At 39.6% G+C, this 22,367-nt stretch overlaps 1 protein-coding gene across 1 annotated transcript in view; it reads left to right on the top strand.

The window, feature by feature from the left end:
* Positions 1-22,367, top strand: part of LOC124164476 (colorectal mutant cancer protein) — a 38,054-nt gene that overhangs the window by 470 nt on the left and 15,217 nt on the right. Inside the window, exons 2-8 of the mRNA XM_046541804.1 lie at positions 89-241; positions 11,092-11,438; positions 12,160-12,395; positions 15,103-15,216; positions 15,333-15,642; positions 17,498-17,697; positions 19,189-19,551. Coding sequence (XP_046397760.1) covers positions 114-241; positions 11,092-11,438; positions 12,160-12,395; positions 15,103-15,216; positions 15,333-15,642; positions 17,498-17,697; positions 19,189-19,551 — 1,698 coding nt within the window. The 5' untranslated portion in view covers positions 89-113. The remainder of the gene's footprint in view (positions 1-88; positions 242-11,091; positions 11,439-12,159; positions 12,396-15,102; positions 15,217-15,332; positions 15,643-17,497; positions 17,698-19,188; positions 19,552-22,367) is intronic.

Below are 22,367 nucleotides of genomic sequence, written 5' to 3'. Positions count from 1 at the left end.
ATTGAATGATCAATTTATCAATCGCTATTTGTGTTGGTTGTATTGTATTGGGTGTGTACATATGGGTTACACAAGGAACATATTTCAGTTGAAATACGCCGCGGCCAAGATAAATGTATACAATGGCAGGAATCATCAAAACAGAAGATACTGCGAGTGAGGCTGGATCAATCAGCGAAGAGGAACGGATCCGAAAGTTGTTCCAAGTCTGCGATGGAGATGGGGACGGTTACATTGACAGGTAAGCATTCTACGGTCATTTTCTGTTTTCACACGTCTAAGGTAACAAGTTATGCATTTTCAAAGTTTGTATTAGTGAAATTCTATACTAAGTTAATATCCTATACGAATAATATTGAAGGAAATGAAGTTTCGTTGATTAGATTTTATTAATGTGGTTTGTCAGCAAATAAATATCTCATACGAATTTAATTGAAGGAAATGAAGTTTCATTTATTATATTTACTGAATGTGGAATGTTAGCGTTTACCATTGCTCTGATGGAGAAGGTGTGTGCAAACAAAGTTTTGATGCTTTTTTTATACGCACGTTTTCTGACATTTATCGGGTGATTCTTGCAAATTCTGGGGAAAATAGATATGTAGGTAACCCTTTGTGTCAATTGTCCTACGAGTATATTTATGCCCACATATTTAAATATATCAGTGAGCTGCTTATCTAACTGTCGCATCTGTCAAACTGGGTAATGTGAAGTGTTAAAAGACTATCAATATTAATCGAAGGCTTTGGCTTATGACCGTTATGAAAGAGGTGTGAGGTAGAAAAATATGGTGATCACAATATTTGTTGATCTTGAATGGGTTCAAATGCATGTACTATCTGTGGTTGTGATCTTTCCATGTGATCACAATCGGTTCATCAGTACATTCCATGATCATGATGTGTACTTTCCTGCCCTGACTGCAAGAGTAGTCAATTGATCTCTTGCTCCGTTTTTACCTTATACTGTGTCCCTATACACATCAGGTGGTAGGACATAATCTTCATATCAGGCGTTGCACCATCTTTTCACATCCCTTCCACTGTGCTTCAGATTTTACCTCTGTTTGTCATGACAGTCGATAGTGTATTTTCTTGTAATTCCGATAGCCTTGCCCAATGTCTCCACAAACTATCTCGAGAAAATCCTTTGAGCCATCACTTTTATTCGGTAATATTCCCATTCTGGATATAGAATCTCGTATATCACTTGTTGTTCCTTGCTCCATTTGAATGGCCAGGATAATCTGATGCCTTCTATGGATGACCATCAGTGGTCAATTGACTGCTTGTGCTTTCCTTGTTCTCTTTCGCACATTTTGCCTAAATTGTAATTTTTTTCTAAGGTTTGTGAGTGTTCTGATAATGTATAGTAGTTAGTTGCAGTCCTTTAGTCAAACAGTTGCTTTGGGGTTTCTTGGAGGGAATGGAGGTTGCCTGTATTGGCATTTGGTATTGTCACCATTATTATGTATCACAGATAGTAGTCACTAAGGATAAACTTCCAGGGGAGGGCTGCAGCCCCCGAAGCCCTCCTTCTGACTACATTGGACATAGTGTTAGGACACAAATCATATCCTATAATCGATATTGATTTCTTAAATTAAATATTACCCCTGCCAAAGTTTTTAATGTGTAGGCGAGGCAACATACATAAAAGATGAGAAAGATCAAGGGGGCATTTTTGTTGGGAAAAATCAATTTGAATATTTGAATTTGTTATAAAAAATATTAGATTGTGTTAAAGGACCTTGGGTATTCTCTGGAATGAGACTCTCTCCTTCGCTTCGATGTCACTTTATTTGTCACACACATGTACAAATAAGACTTGAGCAGTCCCCGACTGCCCCAACACTCCCAGTGTTTCTCTTCTAGACTCCCTCGACTTGACTCCGGCCCCTCGTCGTGACCCCTCAAGCCACCCCGATAGAGTTCACGCTTACTCTGCGGGGGGGCAGCATCTCCCCGGGGGGACACGCCGCCTGGTGGCTTGACAATTGTTTAAATTTCATAAAATAATCCATTAATAATCTTATTCATTTGAGGACCTTTAAATTGTAGCATTGTATGATTTTTATATCTTCCCTATTTCCGGAGGTATAACTTTTGTGCAAAGATGCTTTTGTAAAATTGCAGTTTTACAACCTTGCAATACCTTGTAAACAGTTGTATACGTTACAACTAGACTCTGGGGATTTTGTTTTCCAATTAAATGAAAAGGATTTGCCCAATGTAGTGGAAATCTGTGATAAAAAAAGGGACAAACACTTGTTGAGATTGGGTGGAATGTGAGCAAAAGTTAGTGAAGTTGGCCGGGATTGGCTGCTTCGAATGAAAAGTGTTTATTGTTGATCTAAAGATGAGTTTGCAAAAGTCAAGGAAAATGAAGATTTTGGTCAGGTTAAATTCAGGTAATGGAATTTTGTAAAACCCCTGCTACTGGTCCCAGTATTACCTTCTCAAAAAGACTTTTTTTAGTGCTTCAACATTCCAGTTCCTCCTTTACCCTTCTGCCTTGAATGGCATTTTTAAACCCTAATGAAATAAGTTGTTAGAACTTTGGCAGTTGGTGATGTTTATATGAGCTGGTTTTTCGTCTCCTCAAAGAAGTTATTAAAGAAAGAGTGGTTGTAAAGTGTCATAACATGGGGTCCAGATTATTTAAAGATGTATTTTTATACTGGTTAATCTGGCTGCTTCTTTCTCATTAATTTTTTTTGTTATGTGTCTTGTTAAATTATGTGTTCTAATGGAGAAAATGTTGCTCAGTAGGTGTTAATTTTCCTTTCCTTTGAGGAGAAACAATACTCATGCACTCACCACTACCTCATTGCTCCTAGTTCGCTTTGCCACAAAAACTTTTACATCATTCTCATTTTTCATACTTATTCTTAATTCGTGCAGTGCTTGTTTTTTAGGTGCATCACAGGATTTCTTAGAGTTACTTACGGTGGCATTGACACTGTTGGGGCATATTATGACACATCATGATCTATCCCTCTTCATGTAGATATTTGGTGACATTTCAATTACTTATCCTTACAATTGTGAGATCTCACTTCAATTTTTAATGGAACTGTTGCATTAGGCCAGCACTTATTTTTTCAAAATGATCCAATTGAAAAGTTCGTGCTCTGAAAATGTGCAAAGTGGTGAGAAAAAAATTGGATTTGAAGTTTCAGGTTTGTGCGACGTCGGATAGCCATGCCTGAGGTGCCTAAAGGCGCCTGTAGGACCCATTTTGAATGTTGAGTTTTTCGACATGGATAAAACGTTTTTTTTAAGTAAACATGATATTGTAGTGTTCTCAGTCTGGGCAAAATTTTCAACCATTTAGTCGTATCGCGACTCCTTCATGGTGAAACGCTGCCTCAAAGACACCCGCCACACCCCCCTGACTCTATACCTACAAGCGCGCTGTGTGTTCCTTGATTCATGCATGCATGCATCCCTATACATGCCACGTACGGAGGCGGAGAAAGAGCTCCCAGCCCTACCAGCTGAGCACGTCAATTGACGTGCTCCACATTGAATACGTATTAAAGTGGGTTCAACGTAATGTTCCCATTTTCTGTATATAGCAAAATGACATGGACTTACAACTCTTTTTAATGTTCAATCATTTTTGGAGGCAGGCTTATTGCTTAAAATCTCTTCAAACTCCTGACGCTATTTTAACAGGGAGCAAGAATTACATTCGTTATACATGACAGCACTCAAGGAAATATTTGTACTTGAATGCAAATAATTGGAGGCAGGTTTTACAGGACTGTTAATGATGTACCATAAAATGAAGACCACCCAGAAAGGTTGCCTTTGTGGGGAATTCTATGTCAATCAGCCATAATTCAGCTTCAATTAATCAATATATGTCGGCTAATGGATCTAAGGATCCCCTGTTATCAAGTTGTGGAAACTGCTGTGTACAGTCTCATTCCAAAAGTTTTATGACAGTGTGTGTGTGGTGCCACTTCTGTTTCTCAAGGAAATTTAGGTAGTCTACATTACTCATTCTGTTGTCATAACTTTGTTCAAAAACTTTTGAAAGTGACTGTATGTTATCGGGCACTGCAGCACTCAGCTGTTTGGAGGTTTTAATATTCAATACGTATGTCAGCAGTTGTTATTTTAAGGATTGATTTCTTTGGATTTCCAGCCATTGCTGGAAAGTGGTGGTGCTGAAACTAGCTTGTGATGCCTGGTCAGGTTAAACAATTACATCGTAGTATCCCTAATGTTGGCATCACACCTACAATAGGTGATCCCAAATATATATCAGAGATTTGAGCCATCATGTGACTCATTAGGCCAGTATTCTACTTTTAGATGATGCTCACACCATCTTTTAACTACATATTTATTTTTTAAATTTTTTTAAAATTTATATTACCCCCGGAAACAGCATAATGAGGCCTTTACATCGGGAGTTTTTAAATAATCAACAGCGGACGATAACACACACCCATGTCCTGGAAGGGGCAACCTATCCAGGCAGGACTCGAACCCGCGACCTTCAGTGTGGTGGGCGAGGAATTATCCCCGCCGCGACCGAGGCCGACATAATGAAGGTAGAGGTAGGGTGAAACATAAAAACATATGTTTCACTCTACCTCTGGGCCCTCAATGTGCTGCCCTGGTGGAGTGCAAAGTTATCCGTGAATTGATATTGTAGGCATTGACAGTGCACGATAATGTATGGTGCCCATTGGCGCATTTATCACAAGATTCAGGTGATTGGCAAACACTCCCTTGATGTTTCGTAATTGAGCAATTTTAATTGTGATTTTATTTTACTAGACTTAATTGTCTCTTCTCTGATTCTTCTACTTCCCAACATTAACGATATACAGTAAAACTGCCACACAACGCATTTGTTGGGACTGGAAAAAAAACGTGACTTCGCTTTAAGGGGTTTCGTTGTATGGAAATTGATGTGCGGGTTGCGTCGTCGCAGGGGCATCCAAGTGTTCCTTATGTTTCACGATGCAACTTCAGTAACTTTCTCCATCTTGCTTTATTCACCTTGAAAACCTTTCCTGTAGTGATGATGAACGATTTTCATTATTTACCATCAAGTACTGTGGCTCTCACCCCATGATTTTCAATCTGCATATTTCTAAATGAAATTAATGTTTTTCTCATCCATTCTTCTCTACACCTCATCGCTTACTTTTGTTATAATCTGAAATTAAGGGTAGGGTCATTCCATGTCAAATCAACCAATATTTTGACCAAATGACACCCACCGACTCGGATTTTCATGAAACTTGCCATGGTCAAACATCATGGTATGATTAGAGATTGTGTGCAATTTTAGCCTCCAATTGTCAATTGTTAATGAAATATGAGTAATTGAAATTTGAGCATGACCCCTAAATTGCCGCAACGTGCAACACATGGTGATTTTTATTTTCATCCATAACTCCATTCCTGTGAGATGAAAAGACATGATTTTTTTTTCTAAAGCTAAGGAGTCTATAATGATCCCACGATTGTCATTAAATATTCACTGCATGAAGTAAGTCAGCTGCAAAAAAATAAAGTTTACAAAAAAATCTCGCTTGTACCATTTTTGATTGTGAGCATCCACAGGGAAAGGCCATGCGAATACAGACTCATGGTTCAGTTTAAAATAATCATTAATGTATGAGCAAAGATCCTGATGAAAAAAAATCATGAGTCCGGCGTTCCTTTTAGTAAAAAAAAATTCTCATTCATGGTCACGGGAAAAAATGGCATTTTTTTCAAGGCACATAGAAATTACACAATTTAGAGGAGAGATAAGTTTATACTCTTGATTAAAAAATATTGGAGCATGCATTATCTCACTATAGTGTATGCTACTGGCTCTTACAGTAGGAAACACATAAGCAGTCATGTCAATGTACTCCCCCACATACTGCTAATTTCGTGCTATCAGGGCTATTTGAGTAGAGGGAGTTGTAATTTAAAAAAAACTGCATGAGCCATGGTAGACACATTCTACATTCCTTTTAATCTTAGTCCAAAGACCAGATACATTTCATATCCAGATGTATTGTCATCACAGGAATGTACATTATTGAATGTCAAAGGGAACCGTCATCAAATCATTTGAATTGAGAAATCTTTCAGGTACTTCACACTAATGCTTATTTTCAATGTTTCATTTAGTGATTCTATGCTTATTTTCAATTTTTCATTTAGTGATTCTATATCATTGGAAATTTAGGTAGAAACAGTACAATTAAATAAACAACCTTACCAATTGATTTGAAAGTGAGCCTCCTCTTTTTAACTGACTGATCACATTCTAAGATGTCTTAGTGTTTTTCACAAAGTCTATATATATTTTTTGAATGTGGTCCACTTCCTCCCTCAAGAAGTAGTATGACCTCCCAGAGCTTGTAGTTGCAGGAGAATTAAGCACACACAATATGTGTCCTAGTGGCACACAGCAAACATCATCTCTCTCAGGCCAAGAGAATGAAGGTGAGGGTCCTTTAGGCGTCATGAATTTAACTGAAATATCACTTTCTTCATGGTTGAGAGCTTCCACTACTCCAATGTACCACTGCATGCTGTAAATACAAGCTGCATATGAACCAACAACCAAATTATCTGGGAAATTCACTGTTACGGAACAAAAATCAAATATAATGCTGTACTCATCATCCAGGCCAGTGAACTTTGCAGCGACTTTTCTATCCGATAAAGGCACAAAATGATGGAAGTTTCTTGTACCTGTAATTGTTTTTGCCTTGGTGGATCTTTCAAGAAGTTTACTACGTGACCAAGCCACATCACTAGACTTAATGTAATGGATGTTGATGTTTTTCACATTATCTCTACAAAATTCATACATCCCGCTGCTGTTTGTTATTTGCTGTGCCATTGGGCGTTGCAGGCTGGCTTTCCTCGCCATTCGTTTAATTGTACCACCTATACCATCACAAGAAGACTTCCCATGGCTCATGGAAAAAAAAAGACCAGGTTGCATTAATGCCATAGTCATTATAATGATGGCACAAATTTAAAAAAGACTTGCAGTTTTTATATTGCCCAGCACATCCATCTGTGAAGTACTGAACTTCTTGGATCATCGGCGAAGTTCTCTTTAAAATTTCTATCAGGTGGCGTTGCACTTCCATAACAAAGGCCACATCATGGTTAAGGTCATCAGATATGAAACAATGAGATGAGGCAGTGAGAGTATACTTTCGGGGTTATACTTTAAGTCTCACTTGTCAGAGTAACTGACGAAGGTAAATCTTCTCCGGATACTTTATTTCTCCCCACTAGTAATCCGAATTCATCAGCTCATCTGGCGCTACCCTACTTAGCAATGAGTGGGTAAGTTCCCTTCTCTGAAGGACAAAAATAATTAATGGTGCAGTCATATGGTCATGCTTCACCCACTGCAGTATGCTCTGCGTACGCCGTACGCGATAGCATCAGTTCCGAACTTCACCTCGTACAAGTAGTTCCGTACTTTCCAGGATGTGTTGACTTCAAGCCAGCGAGTGTTTTCCGTGTGGGTTTAATCAAGTCCGGTTTCATTTTTATTAGTTTTATTTTTATTTATTTTCTGATCATGGCCCTTCCGAAGGAACAAGTAGGAACTTTAAAATATGGGCTCAAAATCATTGAAGATGAAGAAAAGAATCCGAGCTAGAAGTGCGTGGATATTGCAGAACGCCTCGGGCTGTCCGCTTGCACATGACGTTCGGGGTAGGGGTGGAGCGAGCTATCATGTGAAAAGAAGTGGGATGAAGCCGAGGATCAGGTGACCGTGCCGCTGACGACGTAACATTGTTCACGCTTTACGCATTGCCTCAATTATATTAAAAATATATTTATTAGAAAGGAAATTTTCAAATAATAAACTATTTTTGGCCTTTGTGATCGATCTCACAACCAATCACTTCGCCGGCAAAAGCGGTTGTTTTAGGCACACTATACATAATGCTCTCGTAAATACGTGTATTTAAATGGCGTTTGATGTATAAGAATTTTTATATCAGACAGAAATCCATAATAGCAGTGCAAATGCCGAGTGGAGTACAAACATTTTTTAGCGAGGTGGCGTGTTCCTTTACGACATTTGAAAGAGATATTAGGCGAATCAACAATATGACCAAAGTGTTTCGATGCAGTACTAATATTTCTGTATTCGGCTAAAATCTTGTTTGAATCCTGTAATGAATATCATAATCACTCGCAAAAAAAATTCCTGCGTTTCCTGTAACATAGGCAACCCAGCCAAACATTCCCGCATTCATCGTTTTTCTTTGTTCATCCCCATGAAAAACAATAGATAGAGGTTCCACTGTAACTCCTTCATAAGGTACATCTTGAATGTTACAATGTTTGATATTCAGATAGGTGTACTTACTTGTGATTAACTGCTTACAACATAGATAATGGTGTTCTGAATATTTTCAGAGAGAACTGAGAAGTTCATTTGTTTTGCTATTATGAAATATGTACTTTGAAGACAGACCTCATTGATACGAACAAGAGATATTACAACGTAAGCCTGGCTATCAGACGCACTAACATGAGTTACTTAGTCTGAAATTCAACCAGGATATCACTAAGGCAGCACCATATAAATGAGAAATTAATGAAGAAATTAATTAACTTCACTTGGACTGAAATTGGAGAAAACTTTCTGATGGCTCTCTTCTGCCTTTATATTTTATACCATACTATTCAGTTACCCATTACCCATGGAAGAGATAGTAGGAATAGTCCTGATAACACGAAATTAGCAGTATGTGGGGGAGTACATTGACATGACTGCTTATGTGTTTCCTACTGTAAGAGCCAGTAGCATACACTATAGTGAGATAATGCATGCTCCAATATTTTTTAATCAAGAGTATAAACTTATCTCTCCTCTAAATTGTGTAATTTCTATGTGCCTTGAAAAAAATGCCATTTTTTCCCGTGACCATGAATGAGAATTTTTTTTTACTAAAAGGAACGCCGGACTCATGATTTTTTTTCATCAGGATCTTTGCTCATACATTAATGATTATTTTAAACTGAACCATGAGTCTGTATTCGCATGGCCTTTCCCTGTGGATGCTCACAATCAAAAATGGTACAAGCGAGATTTTTTTGTAAACTTTATTTTTTTGCAGCTGACTTACTTCATGCAGTGAATATTTAATGACAATCGTGGGATCATTATAGACTCCTTAGCTTTAGAAAAAAAAATCATGTCTTTTCATCTCACAGGAATGGAGTTATGGATGAAAATAAAAATCACCATGTGTTGCACGTTGCGGCAATTTAGGGGTCATGCTCAAATTTCAATTACTCATATTTCATTAACAATTGACAATTGGAGGCTAAAATTGCACACAATCTCTAATCATACCATGATGTTTGACCATGGCAAGTTTCATGAAAATCCGAGTCGGTGGGTGTCATGGCCTGGTTGATTTGAAATGGAATGACCCGGTACGGAAAATTTGAAGCTTGTGGATTACATACTTTTAAAATACTCCATAATTTTCTGGAGTATCTAGTCAATAAAATTCTTGGAGTGCTGTAATTAACCCGGTAGTGCCTGAATTAAAAAGTTTCTGCGAATTTTGTGGTAATCATGTATTTAAATTTCAATGAAATTCTGAGTCATTAGGTGCAAAATTTATCCTTTTACTAGTTACGCCTAGCGGTGCCATATGGTACCACCAAAATGTTTTGCATCATAACACCCCAAATATTAGGCTCACATCAAACAAACATACCTATTTTCTCGGAGCTCTACTTCTGAATTCGACCAATAGTTGGCGTATTGCTTGTCTGGATTCTCGAATCGGCATTCTGTTGAAACAGCCGTTCTTCTGTGCCAAAATGCAGTACCATTTGCAAATACACCAGGTAATATTTGAATCCATGTCTTGTCGGCGTTGATCCAGCAATGCAGAGCAGAACAATTGATGGAGCTGCGTGGAGCGAAGTAATAGAGCCATGCAGAGGGAAGCAATGGAGAGAGTTGTGTGAAGTGAAGCAATAGGCAGAGCCGTGCAGAGTGGAGCTTTGGCTTCCTGTGCACATTACTTGTGGTGGGAACCATAAGAGTCGACTATGTATAGGTCTCAGATGTAAACCCTTTGAAGCTCAGAGTGGAATGGTGAATATGCCGTACCCTCCATTGCGGTTCTACTTATTATGTAAACTACATTGAAAATTTACCAGTAAATACAAAATATTTCATATTTTCCTCAATCATTCATTCTACAAGGGCACTTACTATGCTTTGGGCTCACATATAGACTTCATTGTAGGGAGTTTTTGTAATTGGAGAGATTCATGGTGGGTTTTCTTGCATGCATTGTTCATTCGATGGGTCCAGGACTGGGTCAATGACTTGGAAATAGGGTGATTTCCTTAAAATTTTGCTTTATGGGGGTTCCTTGTGTAGAGGTTTTACTGTATTATATTTATCTTCCAAGGTCATATCTTCTTTGAAACATTGGACAGCCTTGCATTAAAATTTGGTCAGTAGCTATTGACTTTCCACTCCTTTGACTTTGTAACACAGCTCCTTTACTTCATAGATAATGCTTTAATTATAATGAACTTTCAATATTGCCTAGGTTATGTGTAGGGTGTGATTGACACTGATAAGAATTACTCCCTCTGGTTATGGAAACCAGCAGAAATAATTCTGATGTGTGTCAAACATGCTCCCACTGGTCCCACAAATGGAGCACACCTCTAAATGTAATCCCATGCAATCCTGGGCGGAGACTATTAATTAAACAGACGGACATTTTTCCTCAAAAAGGTATAATCGCTACTGGTTTCAATACAGTTAGTATCCTCATCAGGTGGCAGTAAGCCTTGATACACAGTATAGAGACACCCTGTATTTTGCTATGTTCCTCCTGCTATTCCCTGCAGCACAGCAACGCCACTGAAGGTGATGGATGGTACTTTGACGATGCGTACTTTGAGAGTCACTCATGTTGACCATTTATTCCCCATAGAGACCTGCACTTGCATAACGCTCTGTACTTGCATTGTACTGCATTTCACTGTGCTTGCAGTGGGCAATATCAAGTTTTATTTTTTTTTCCTCCCTTCTCTGAAAAGCGAGGATCTGCTGAGCATTTGCCGCAAGCTGAACCTGGAGCAATGCGTGGGGGAGCTGATGCAGGAACTGGGGGCGGACGAGCAAGGTCGCATCTCGTACCAGGGGTTCCTGCGCAGGCGGCTCGAGTTGGCTGGTCAGGTGGAGGCGGCGGCCAGGTGCCTGGGGGAGGGGGACACAACAGCCACCGAGGAGGAGGAGGAGGAAGAGGAGGGGGGGCACTGGGGAGGGGGAGGGCGGGGGGACAGCGAGCACACCAAGACCCCCCTTAGCAACGCCAACAGTGGCTCTGGCGGCAACATCCGGCAGCCTGAGTATCGCCAACCCACGAGCAGCGAAAACAGTCTGGGTGAGTGTTCCCGTGGCCATAACCTTCGTCCCTCCCATGCAGTCAAGCAGTTTACTTTTAGCCTGTGTAATCAAGGAGAAGTGAAAAGATCTCTTCATAGCAATTAAAAATGGCTGTTATCACTTTACTTCTTATTTCATTGGTATTAAGTTGAACATGTTGTGTAGCTTTTCCTTCTTTTTAATCTCTAGTAATTATTTAGTGTGATGAGGTGTCGTGTAAGGTCTCAATTTGTTCAAGATTCTTATTTTGATCGTCAAAGATCTTCCTCTACTATGCTTTTATATTCCAATTATATTTTCTTTCCTTTTTTTTCTCTTATTAAAAAAATTCTTGGTCATGTATTTTGGTGGGAGACACCCTAATGTGAAACTGCTTTTCTGAGAGGTGGATAGTGCTTTGTAGGGTTTCCATGAGAAAAGAATCATATCAATTGCTCTTTGGGGATTCATTATTGCGATTGATTTTTTGTTGTAGCTTGAAACTCTCTCCCCATCCAGACAGCTTAGGTTTGAATCCTGGCTGTCACCAAAATTTTTTTAAGAATATTCCCGATCTGTGTTTGTGCCATATGAGGGAGGCTTTGTTCAGAAGTAAGCCTGTTGGAGGCAGTGATTTCCCTTCGCCTGTGCTCTTCCCTCGTGGGAGGCCCTAGCTACTGTTTCTCCACTCCAAATGCTGCTCCATCTGATTCAATTGGATGTGTTCTTTTTCAATTCAGGCGCTGGGAGTGGTGGCCGTCAGGAAAGGTGGGAGTTTGACAGTGGTGCTCGGGACTTGAGCCCAGAGCCCCAGGCGTCCCCTGGTGCCATTCGAGGTCAGACCCAGGCACCAGGCCAAGGGCTGCAAGGGTCCCCCAACGTGCAGGGGCCTCCGAGTGTCCAGGGGCCTGGGGTGGGCGGTTCCCCCATTCCCCAGGGGGGAGGGACTGCCAGCCTCCTCGATATGGCCAACAAGGTGGGTGTAATGATAATAATAATATCTTTATTAATCTGTAGCACAATAATAAATGTGGGAGATGTCGTCAATTAATACACCTCGTGTGAGGACACAGTAATAAGAAATATCCTGGATTTAAGAGGCAGCAGAATGTACATATACAATACAAATAAGAGAGAAATCATACAATTTGAATCAAAGTGCAAAAGTACATTTAAAAGCTGATAGTGGAGAAATCAATTTCCTCCAGTGATTATGTGGGTTTAGATATTAGAAATTTTTTTAAGGCCCTGCGGAAGACATTGTTGCCAACCATTCTTGCTGAGTTGGGCCACATGTTGAAGTACTTAATTGCCTGGTTTTCATAGTTAAAAGATTTGACCAGCCTACATTGAGGCATATCTAATTTACTCTTAGCTCTGGTGTCATGGTTATGTACATCAGCTCTTGTGGAGTACAATTGCAAATTTCCCTTGATGAACAACAGAATATGAAATACATATAGGCTGTATACAGTCATAATGCTTAATTCGACAAAAAGTGGTTTACAATGTTCAGTACATCCAGAGTTAGAGATAATTTGAACCACCTTCTTTTGCAGTATTAACAAATGTTTTACATCGGAAGCATGCCCCCAAAGTCTGATTCCATATGTAAGGTGAGATTGAAAGAATGCATAATAAGCATAGAGAAGATGGTCCTTAGTCACACAGCAGTTGAGCTTCCTAATTAAGTCTAGGGCTCTGGCAAGTTTTTTCCTAATGTTAAAAATATGCAAACTCCCAGTTAGTTTAGGATCAAGGTGAAAGCCAAGTAGTTTAACAACTTCACTGTCAAACTGTTTGGCTTGTACAATCAAAGTTCTTAAGTTTTTTGTCTAAGGATTAAGCAAACCAGCACATTTTGTAGCAATGCTGGTATGGCATTAACCCTTAGACTGTGGGAATGTTATTATACACATTTTGTACGCTGACTGCCGAAAAATGTTTTTAAACATTTGACCATTGCTCGACTACCTTCTTCAGTTTCCCAAAATTTTATTGCTACCCGAGTAGAACCTAAGCATACTTCGTCCCTCACTGTACGGATTGATAATGCAGCTTAACTTTCCCTGACCATCCCAGGTAAACAAAATGTTTAAAAACGTGTTTTTTCAAATACATTTGAAGTTACATTTGGTGTGTATTATACATAGGATGAACAAGTGAGCATTATCGATTAAAACTATAGTAGAACTTCTTTGGTACGTTTTTGAAGGGACCACAAAAAATGAACATGCTATCCAGGAAATCGTGCTAACCAGGGAAGTAAACAATAGAAATAGGGATTATTACAATCCGTGGAAAAGTCGTCATAACTACAATTACTGTCTGAAGTTCTGGTAGGATTGCCTTCCTGAACTCTTTTCACATTTAAAATCAAGAAAATTAGCGCTAAACTGCCAAAAAAAAAACCTGTGAACGAAAATCACTATGTTTTCATAGATCTCCCAGAGACAATGGCATAAAAAGTCATCATTCTCCCTTGATTTGTCGTATGTGTTTTAAAAGGACAAGTTTAGCTGAGTTATTTCTTCATTCTCAGAGATTACTCATAGAAATGACAATTACCCTGAGTATATCAATTAGTTGTTTTAAAAAATCATAAAAAAATGTGCTACAATTTCTTTATTATTTATCTCGGCAACAGCCGTATGCATTTGTGCTCTGAATGAACCCTTATCGATCAATATATCGATTGATATATCGATATTGATATGACGATTAATAAGACATTTAAAGATTATTATAAGCAGATTTTTATATTCTACAGTTGAAATTCTCTTTAAAATATTGTTCAATGTAGCCTGCTTTCTATATCTTATACTGAGATCAAGTATTTTTGCGTTAAGTTTCACATGGCGATCCAAAGCATCGTCTGCTCCCGCAATACTTGTCAAGTAATGACGCGCGTACTCTTCGCATTGAGAAATGCATTTGGATGCATCACGGTCGTAGAAAGAGAGGTGGGGGATGAATGTGAGAGATCAATGGCTGATGATAATAAAATAACTAATGAATTTGGAGGTTTAGACACTTGGAAAATACTAGGAAACGACTTGTGGGTTTCTTCATGGCAAATTATTGAGCATGCTAACCAGGAAAGCGCCATTATTTAAAACGTACTAATCAAATAGTTTTACCTGTATTCCACGCGGATGGGATCTGGAGAAATCTTTGTTCTATGGAGGAACGTACGAACCAAGTTCCTTTGTACTTGGTTGGTACTTTCTATAAAATGTATTTATGCATTCAAGTATTGAATCAGTGAAATGATGATATTGCTTGAGCATTTCAATGGTTCCGAGAATATGTGTGTCAGCCATCAAGTTCCTGGCGATTTCCTGCTTGTTATGAAAGAGAGTATGTTATACTTGGGAATGTAGGGTCGTAAAAAGTAAGAAAACATGTAATGTGAAAATGTTGGAAAATTGATGGCAGAGAATATTTTAATGTATTTCTTTGTAAAGTGTTGGATCTATGATTGGACCTTGTAGTAGGGGGTTGCACACCTAGATCTTGGGTTCTTGGGATACCTCCTTGTGAAGTGCAGTAGACTCTTAAAGATTTAAAAGTGGTGGTCTAAGGCTAATTGTTAGATCAAAAATCTGTTAGCCTTTGAAAAGATAGTTCCACCGCTGGTTATGCATTTGTGGTAAGTCTCAGTTTCTTTTTCTTCCCCATAGCTTCACTTGGCAGCCCTCTCCTCCCTTAAAAGTGAAATCCAGGACCTCAGCGGACAGTTGAAGGCTGTCACTCAGGAGAGAGATTTCTTGGAGCGATCCTTGAGCAAAGCTCAGGTATGGAGTTTATTTTTATTATTAAAACTTCTGTCCTTTTTACTTATTAATGGAGTGATAAAGGCTCAAGCAGAACTAGAAGTGGTTTCATTCAATTTTGTCCCCTCCACTCGCAGCTGGAGAAGCTGAGGCTGGTGCATGATGCAGAGGAGAGGCTGGACTCACAAGCGCAGCGCTATGAGGGTCGTCTCACGGAACTGCATTGCGTGATTGCAGAATTGAGCCGCAAGATACGTGGGCAAACGTCTCGCATGATCACAGAGGAGGAGGAAGAGGATGAGTCGACGACAACTGCAGCCGATGATGATGAAGACGATGAAGTGGAAGCAGAAGCAGTCGACGTCGAAGATGAAGAGATAGACGATGAGGAAGATGGCACGGGGAGCCAGTCTGTGGCGGCAGACACCACCCAGGACGACCTCTCTGGTACGTGCTCCCCCTGCGCACCATTCCGATACGAGTATGATGCAAATTACCATGTATTATGGGTGAGGGATTGGCTCAGTTGCTCACTACTTTTGTGTGAAGAGACTTCATAAAAAGAGGCTGGAGAGCATGGGTTTGACTTACGATGGATTCTGCATGAGATATGAGCTGATTTTGCATACCCTTTTAAAATGTCAAATTTTAATGATTTCTCCTAATTGTATGTGCACAATATGTCATCAGTTATGTTATTCTATGCTGTATTTGTTGGCTAATCACATTTATAGCACAGTAACATTTACCTACATCCTCTAATGCTGTTTAACTATTGTGGATCTTCACGATGTGTACTCAGTTACAGTGAGTCCTCGTTTAACGTCATTTCGCGGTAACGTCATGAAAATTTTGAGATCGTCATTCGTTTATCGCACCTTCGCTTCACATTAACGTCAAGTCTTTTATATTTTTCCTGAGAAAAAAGGCGAAGCGGCAGGCGTTGCAGGTTCTTCGTTTTGTGAGAGGTAATTCAGTCAGTCTTACAAAGTGAAAAACGGTGTGTTTATTGTTAATTGCGATGACGGTTTTAGCAACTTTTCTGCAAAATGGATTCTTAGGTAGGTGGACAAGGTTTTACTTGACATAATGGTTTTCAGGAACCTAAAAAGTGATTTCAAGGCATTTTTCCGTGTAGAATTCGGAATTTTTGTCGTCACTTTTTTCACTACGTTCACAATAATTTTGGTTCCTGTAACTGTGACGATGTTTCAGCGATGATGATGCCCAGGCGACGCTTGCCCGGACAACCACCATAGCGAAGCCGTAAAGCAAAGGCGGGAAGATACAAAATGGAGAAGGATTTATGTCACTGCTGCTATTGTCATCAATGAAGACAGGAACTCGTATTTATGCCAGAGTTTGGCATTCCCATCGTACAAAATGCCCCAGATATGATATGCTAAAACTTTTTTGCTTAGGAATTGTTAGGTCTAGGAGCCGATATTCACTTTTTACATTGTTTCTTATGGGATAGTATGTTTCGATCAACGTCATTTCGTTTATCGTCACATATTTCAGGAACAGTAAGTGACGTTAAACGAGGACTCACTGTATACAAATTATTTGGTTTTAGAAATCCCAGTTCAGATGAATGGCAATGGTCAATTTTAACCTCATTTGAAAAAGGCCAGATTGGTGCCCATGCTATTCCACTCCACACGACGTTACAGGGACTTAGTTTCTATACGAGTAGATAGGAGTTTTACATTGTCTGAGATTACCAATGCATGCATGAGGCACAGATCTCAGGGAAACATCTCTTAATAATAACACATGAAAAATACCTAAGTTCCGAAAGTTTCCTTCGTTTGATAGTGGAATAATAATCCTAATTTTTGGCAAGTGCTATCTGCTAGCAAGGTACTCAGCTACCTGCTAGCAGCCTGCGTCGTATCAACGCTCAAGCTTCGCCACCGCAAGGTCACCTCACACGGCAACAGCTGGAACCAGAAATACGTCACACGGACGTTTCCCATCATTCCTACTTTGCCTTCGCGTTTTTGCGCGATTGAAATTTTTCACTTTTCGTTTAGTCGCGAAAAATAGATATCGTCATTCGAAAATCTAAGAGCGTGAAATGCGCACTCCAAGAGTAATAATCTTTCAATTTAGGCAATAAAAAAATAATAGGAAACCACCCTATGATGTTATTCTATGCTGTATTTGTTGGCTAATCACATTTATAGCACAGTAACATTTACCTACATCCTCTAATGCTCTTTAACTATTGTGGATCTTCACTCATCCTTCATGTCACGATGTGTATGTACTCAGTTACATTGAGGTCTCTTTTTTGCAGGTGTGTGTGGAGAGGAGGAGGGTGTGGAGACAGAGACGCAAGATTGCTGTGAACTTGAATCGGGTCGCACTGAGCTGGTGGATGGCGAAGGCACTGTGGTCCCTGACGATGCAACCGACAACACGCACACTCAGGACCTTGCAGTCGTCCAACGAGAGGAGGAAGAGGGCCTGGAGCAGCAGAGGAGGCTCCACCAAAAGGTTTCTCTCTCTTTCTTTCCCTTTGCACTTGCAATGTGAGTAGTGCCAGCAAGTACATAATTAATTTTAGCAAAAGCTGTTACATTTACATGTGTTTGATAAATTGAAGTTAATTATTTTCTCCTCATTGAATATCATTTGTCATCCTATCACTTAGTTTTTTTTTTAAATAATGCTTTTGTCCTCAACTGTGTCCGTCCGTCTTTCAATGGTTCAACCTGAAAGTTATTTTTTTAAGCGAGCATAAAGGGCACCCATAACCAAGATATAGGATTGTAAATTTTCACCCATTCACCGTAAGGGCTAGTGCCTTTCCTCGTGCTATCTTTCTTGAGGATTTTTCTCAGGGGTATCCAGCAACTCAATCCTGTTTTGAACTCATCAGCCTTCAATCAGCAGCCCATCTCTCTTCCCACTGCTATCGCCGCAAAAAGGTAGAACACTGAACTTTAAGCATTTGTATGCAATTCTGCCAAAGATCCAAAGGGTCGCGTCATATATCATTTTTCTCATGGTTTATTCGACTACAACCATGGTTCATTAAACATTGTTTAACGTAAACGTTTAGCTTCTAAAGTTGAAGGAGTGAAGAAGAACACGCAAAAAGCCATGAAATGGTCGTCTTCTTCATCTCATCACTGGCAAAATGTTTGGTTGCTGCATTTCATTTTATAGAGAGAATGTCATATTCACATTACAAAAGCTTCAGTTATATTTTCTTTCGATTCATCGTGTATTTGTTACTAATGAAGACAATTTCAATGGATAAATGATTTGAAATTAAATGTTAACTGCATGTATTAAGAGTTTACACACATGCTTTTCTTACATAGTTCTCGACGGACAGATTTGAGGCATGTGCGACAATGGAGTTTCACCATTGCCAACTGCATAAAATGGTAGTGTGCATTTCCTCAAGATGATTTTCGTCTTTGTGGTTTATTTTAAGTAAGAGGAGCAGTATGAAAATTTCCTTACATGTAAATTTTGGAAAATTTTTTTCCATATAGCATACGCAACTTCGATATTCATGTACATACTTTTCTACAGCTCGGAAATTGAAATCTACCTTTCAGCCATATTAAAAATCAAGGAGTATATAAAATTTAATTTTAGAAACTCTTTTTAATGCAATCCTCAAAGTGAGGACAATTACTCAAGCTATCAGGGAAAATGTAGGTTTTGGGAAAGGTCAGTGCACTGGCTAGTGTTTCTAAGCATAATTAACGAAAGCGAATGCATATGTACTTCTTTTTATTCTATTTTGTTTCATAACTTTTTCATTAAATTTGTTGCATTAAAGTATTTATTGGTTTCTTAGCCTTAATTTACTGTTATAATTATTTATCGCTCTCAATATCATACTGCTTAAGAAACTTTCTGGTAAAGTGACAATTTTTCTGGGTAATTTTGAAAAAATTAGTTTGCCTCGATCTTGTATCAGTGTTCACCCATCTTTGAATGATGCTTTCCCTCTTTCTCGGTGATTAGGTGAAGGAACTCCAGGGCAACCTCCAGCAACTGCAGATCATCACTCCCGTGCCCATCGCGCAACAGTCCCCAGCTTCAACCCTGGATCTCAAGTGTGGTGGCGTGGTTCCTCCCCTCGCTCGCCAAGTGGTCCCGCCTCCACCGCCGCCGCAGTGCTGCCACAGAGGGAGTGGCGGGGGGTGCCACCAGCCGAGGGGAGTGGACGGCAGCCCACGGAGGAGGGTGGGGGGGAAGGGAGAGGGGAGCCCGTCCAAGGGCAACCACGCCTTGAGGACCGGGGAGCAGCAGTCCGTGGCCGACTGCCACGCCCCCCCCATAGCTGAGCGTGGGAGCATCACTGCTTCCGAATTAGTGGATCTTGGGGTAAATGCAACGCTGCTTAAAGTGGTCATTAAGGCCACCACACACTCAGGGTTCCCACACAACCGTGAAAACCTTAAAACCGTGAATAAGCCGTGAATTTCGTCTACCGTGAAAAAACCTGGAAATTGCCGTGAAATTCGTCATAATACCTTAGAAATCTCTCAGACTTGAGTGTAGAACTATGATTGACATATCAACAGAAAAATGGATACATATTTCATTCATATTTCAAGGTCAGTCATGCGCAGACATGGCCACGGATTTACCTGCACACACATATTCGAAGCACAATTATTGGTCCGCGTGCCATGACGACACATTACTTTTATGCCTGTACCAAAGCCGGAAGAGTGGTAACCAAAGTGTTCATTAACCCTGGCAAAAAATCAGACACTTTTTAACTTCCCTGGCACCCTGGTCCCTCCATTTTCCCACTCACAACCACTAGCCGGAGCTGAATTTTACAAACGATATGTGACGTCTGGAGAGATAGCACTCTCATTTCTGCATTTGCATTCACAGCGTCTGTTGCGTTTGTTAAATTTTTAGGTAAAATGCGACCGATGATTGTTATGCGGAAATTTTTGTGCCTAAAATGGTTTATCTACAAACTGTGAATTTGACGACATGTAGATGGTGAAAACCTGGAAAAAACCGTGAATTTTATAATTTAGTTTGAGTGGGAACCCTGACACTAAAATGTATGCCACACAATGTCACACTAAACACATACAATGCCCAGCAACGTGGGATCGCAGGCCAAAATGCCATGTAGGGTGGCAGTGGTCAAAATATTAGTCGGTGCAAATGCAATGGAAATGTGACCCTTCTGATTTGCCTAATTTTGCCGAATCGTAATTGTAAATTTTCTCTAATTTTTATGCCACAGTTCCTGGAAAATTCATAAGCAATTGAAAGAATTTATTTTTGACAGAAAGACATTCTAAAAATCTATAGATAGTGTTCCCAATCAATTATGTCTCAAATCTGCACAAGTATTATACTAATGCATTATGCTATGTATGATGTACTTCACTACATATTGTCATAAAAGTTTGCTGGCATAGAGAGACCTGTAGAAATTTTAAGCTCAGAAAGCTTCAGCTTCAGCGTGTTGTACAGACTGGCATAATGAGTGATATATGGGTACAATGTTCCTGAAATTTTCCATAACATACAATATTTTGGGAATGTTCCTATCTCCTATGATCAATACTATTCAGGTAAGTATGTACAAAGCTTTTACTTGTGTTGATCATTATTTTTTGTCCATATCATGTCATTTACATTTTTTCTAATGGTTTTTTAATATTTGCTTAGCGTGACACTTTTTCATGACGCATGAAGTGGATGATATCTGTATTGGATTCCAAAATTCTATGCCTAATGGTTTTCAGCTGCTAGTGGAGCATTAGTATTTACAGTCGGATCCGGATTTAACGTCTTCGCATTTAACGTTTTTCCGCATTTAGCGTTTATTTTTTAGGGTCCCGATTCATCCCCTATTAGGGAAATGTAAAAATTATCCGTATTTAGTGTTTCCGCATTTTGCGTTTTTCCGCCGTTATGGTCGTAAAAATTTTTCCCGCACAAGATTTTTTTGCCCGATTTAACGTTTTTTCATGACGGCTCATGCAAATGATTATCCAAATCTTCGAATTTCTGCTCATCAACAAGAAGAGTCTCATGAAAGTTTACCAAGAGTCAATAGAATCTACCGGGGAACGCTTCTTCAACTGCTTTCTTCCGCGAATGCAGCGCTGGGACCTTGAACTCGCAAGCTAGGTGATTTGTCTTCTCGTAATGTTTCGCTCCCCTTCTGATCCAAACACCAGACACTTTTTGTATCAGATCCGATCTAATGGAGCAAATTCATCCCTTAATAACCTCTAACTACCTTATCCTTCACTACGTGAACTTCGATGATACGTGACGACTGATGACACGAGTTTTACTCCGAGGGCCGCTACAATGATGGTTTCCTCGTAATGTTTTCAATTGACGGCTTATGCCCCTTTCAACTCTACTCTCTTCGGGTAGTCCATTGTTAGCCCAATATTTTTCCAGTCGGCTACTTTCTCTTTTCAAAATAGGCCCAATATACATCATGATATCATTTGCGCAGTTCACTAGATGATTCTTTTTATAATACATTCCAAGGTCAGTTTCCACGGAGGAACAGCAAAAGAAACAAGGAAGTGTTTCCCTTGTCATGATCGTGAGTGAAAGCATTCTTTCCTAACGGAACAACATTATTTTACATCGTAATTTAGATATCCCGGAGCCCATATACCGACATGCGGCTGGTTGATATCGCTGCCGATTCAAAGATAATTATCTGGTGCTATTTTATGTCAAAAGCGAATGAAAATCGGAGTTTTGACGAACTATCATGGTCCATGACTCTAAATAAATCGCTCATGCTGGAAAAAAATCACCGCATATAATCACGGTAAAATAGATGAGCGCGGAAAAATACGAAAATCCAGCAGGAATCCCTTGGTGGTTGACTGCGACATCATTACTCGGACGAAATTGCCAAACTCCGGAGGCATTGACAATTTTTCAGATGAAATCCAGTTCTATTGAAGATTAAAACTTTTCACTTAACAGAGTTTAGCTAATCGTTATTCAAGGTCCAACCAAATTTTATTAAAAGCTGCCGAGAAACGATGAGTCGGAGTCAAGGTGATCACCGCGCCGTGTACCTAAGCAACTTCTCCCGGCTCCATTCGTCCTGTATGAGGCCGCGGATATGACAACAAATCTGGTGTTATCATCGAGTTGAATCACCATCGACTTGTACGCATACTAGA

This window comes from Ischnura elegans, chromosome 8 (assembly GCF_921293095.1).
Source record: "Ischnura elegans chromosome 8, ioIscEleg1.1, whole genome shotgun sequence".
Taxonomy (NCBI): domain Eukaryota; kingdom Metazoa; phylum Arthropoda; class Insecta; order Odonata; family Coenagrionidae; genus Ischnura; species Ischnura elegans.
This window is presented reverse-complemented; position numbering and strand designations above follow the sequence as displayed.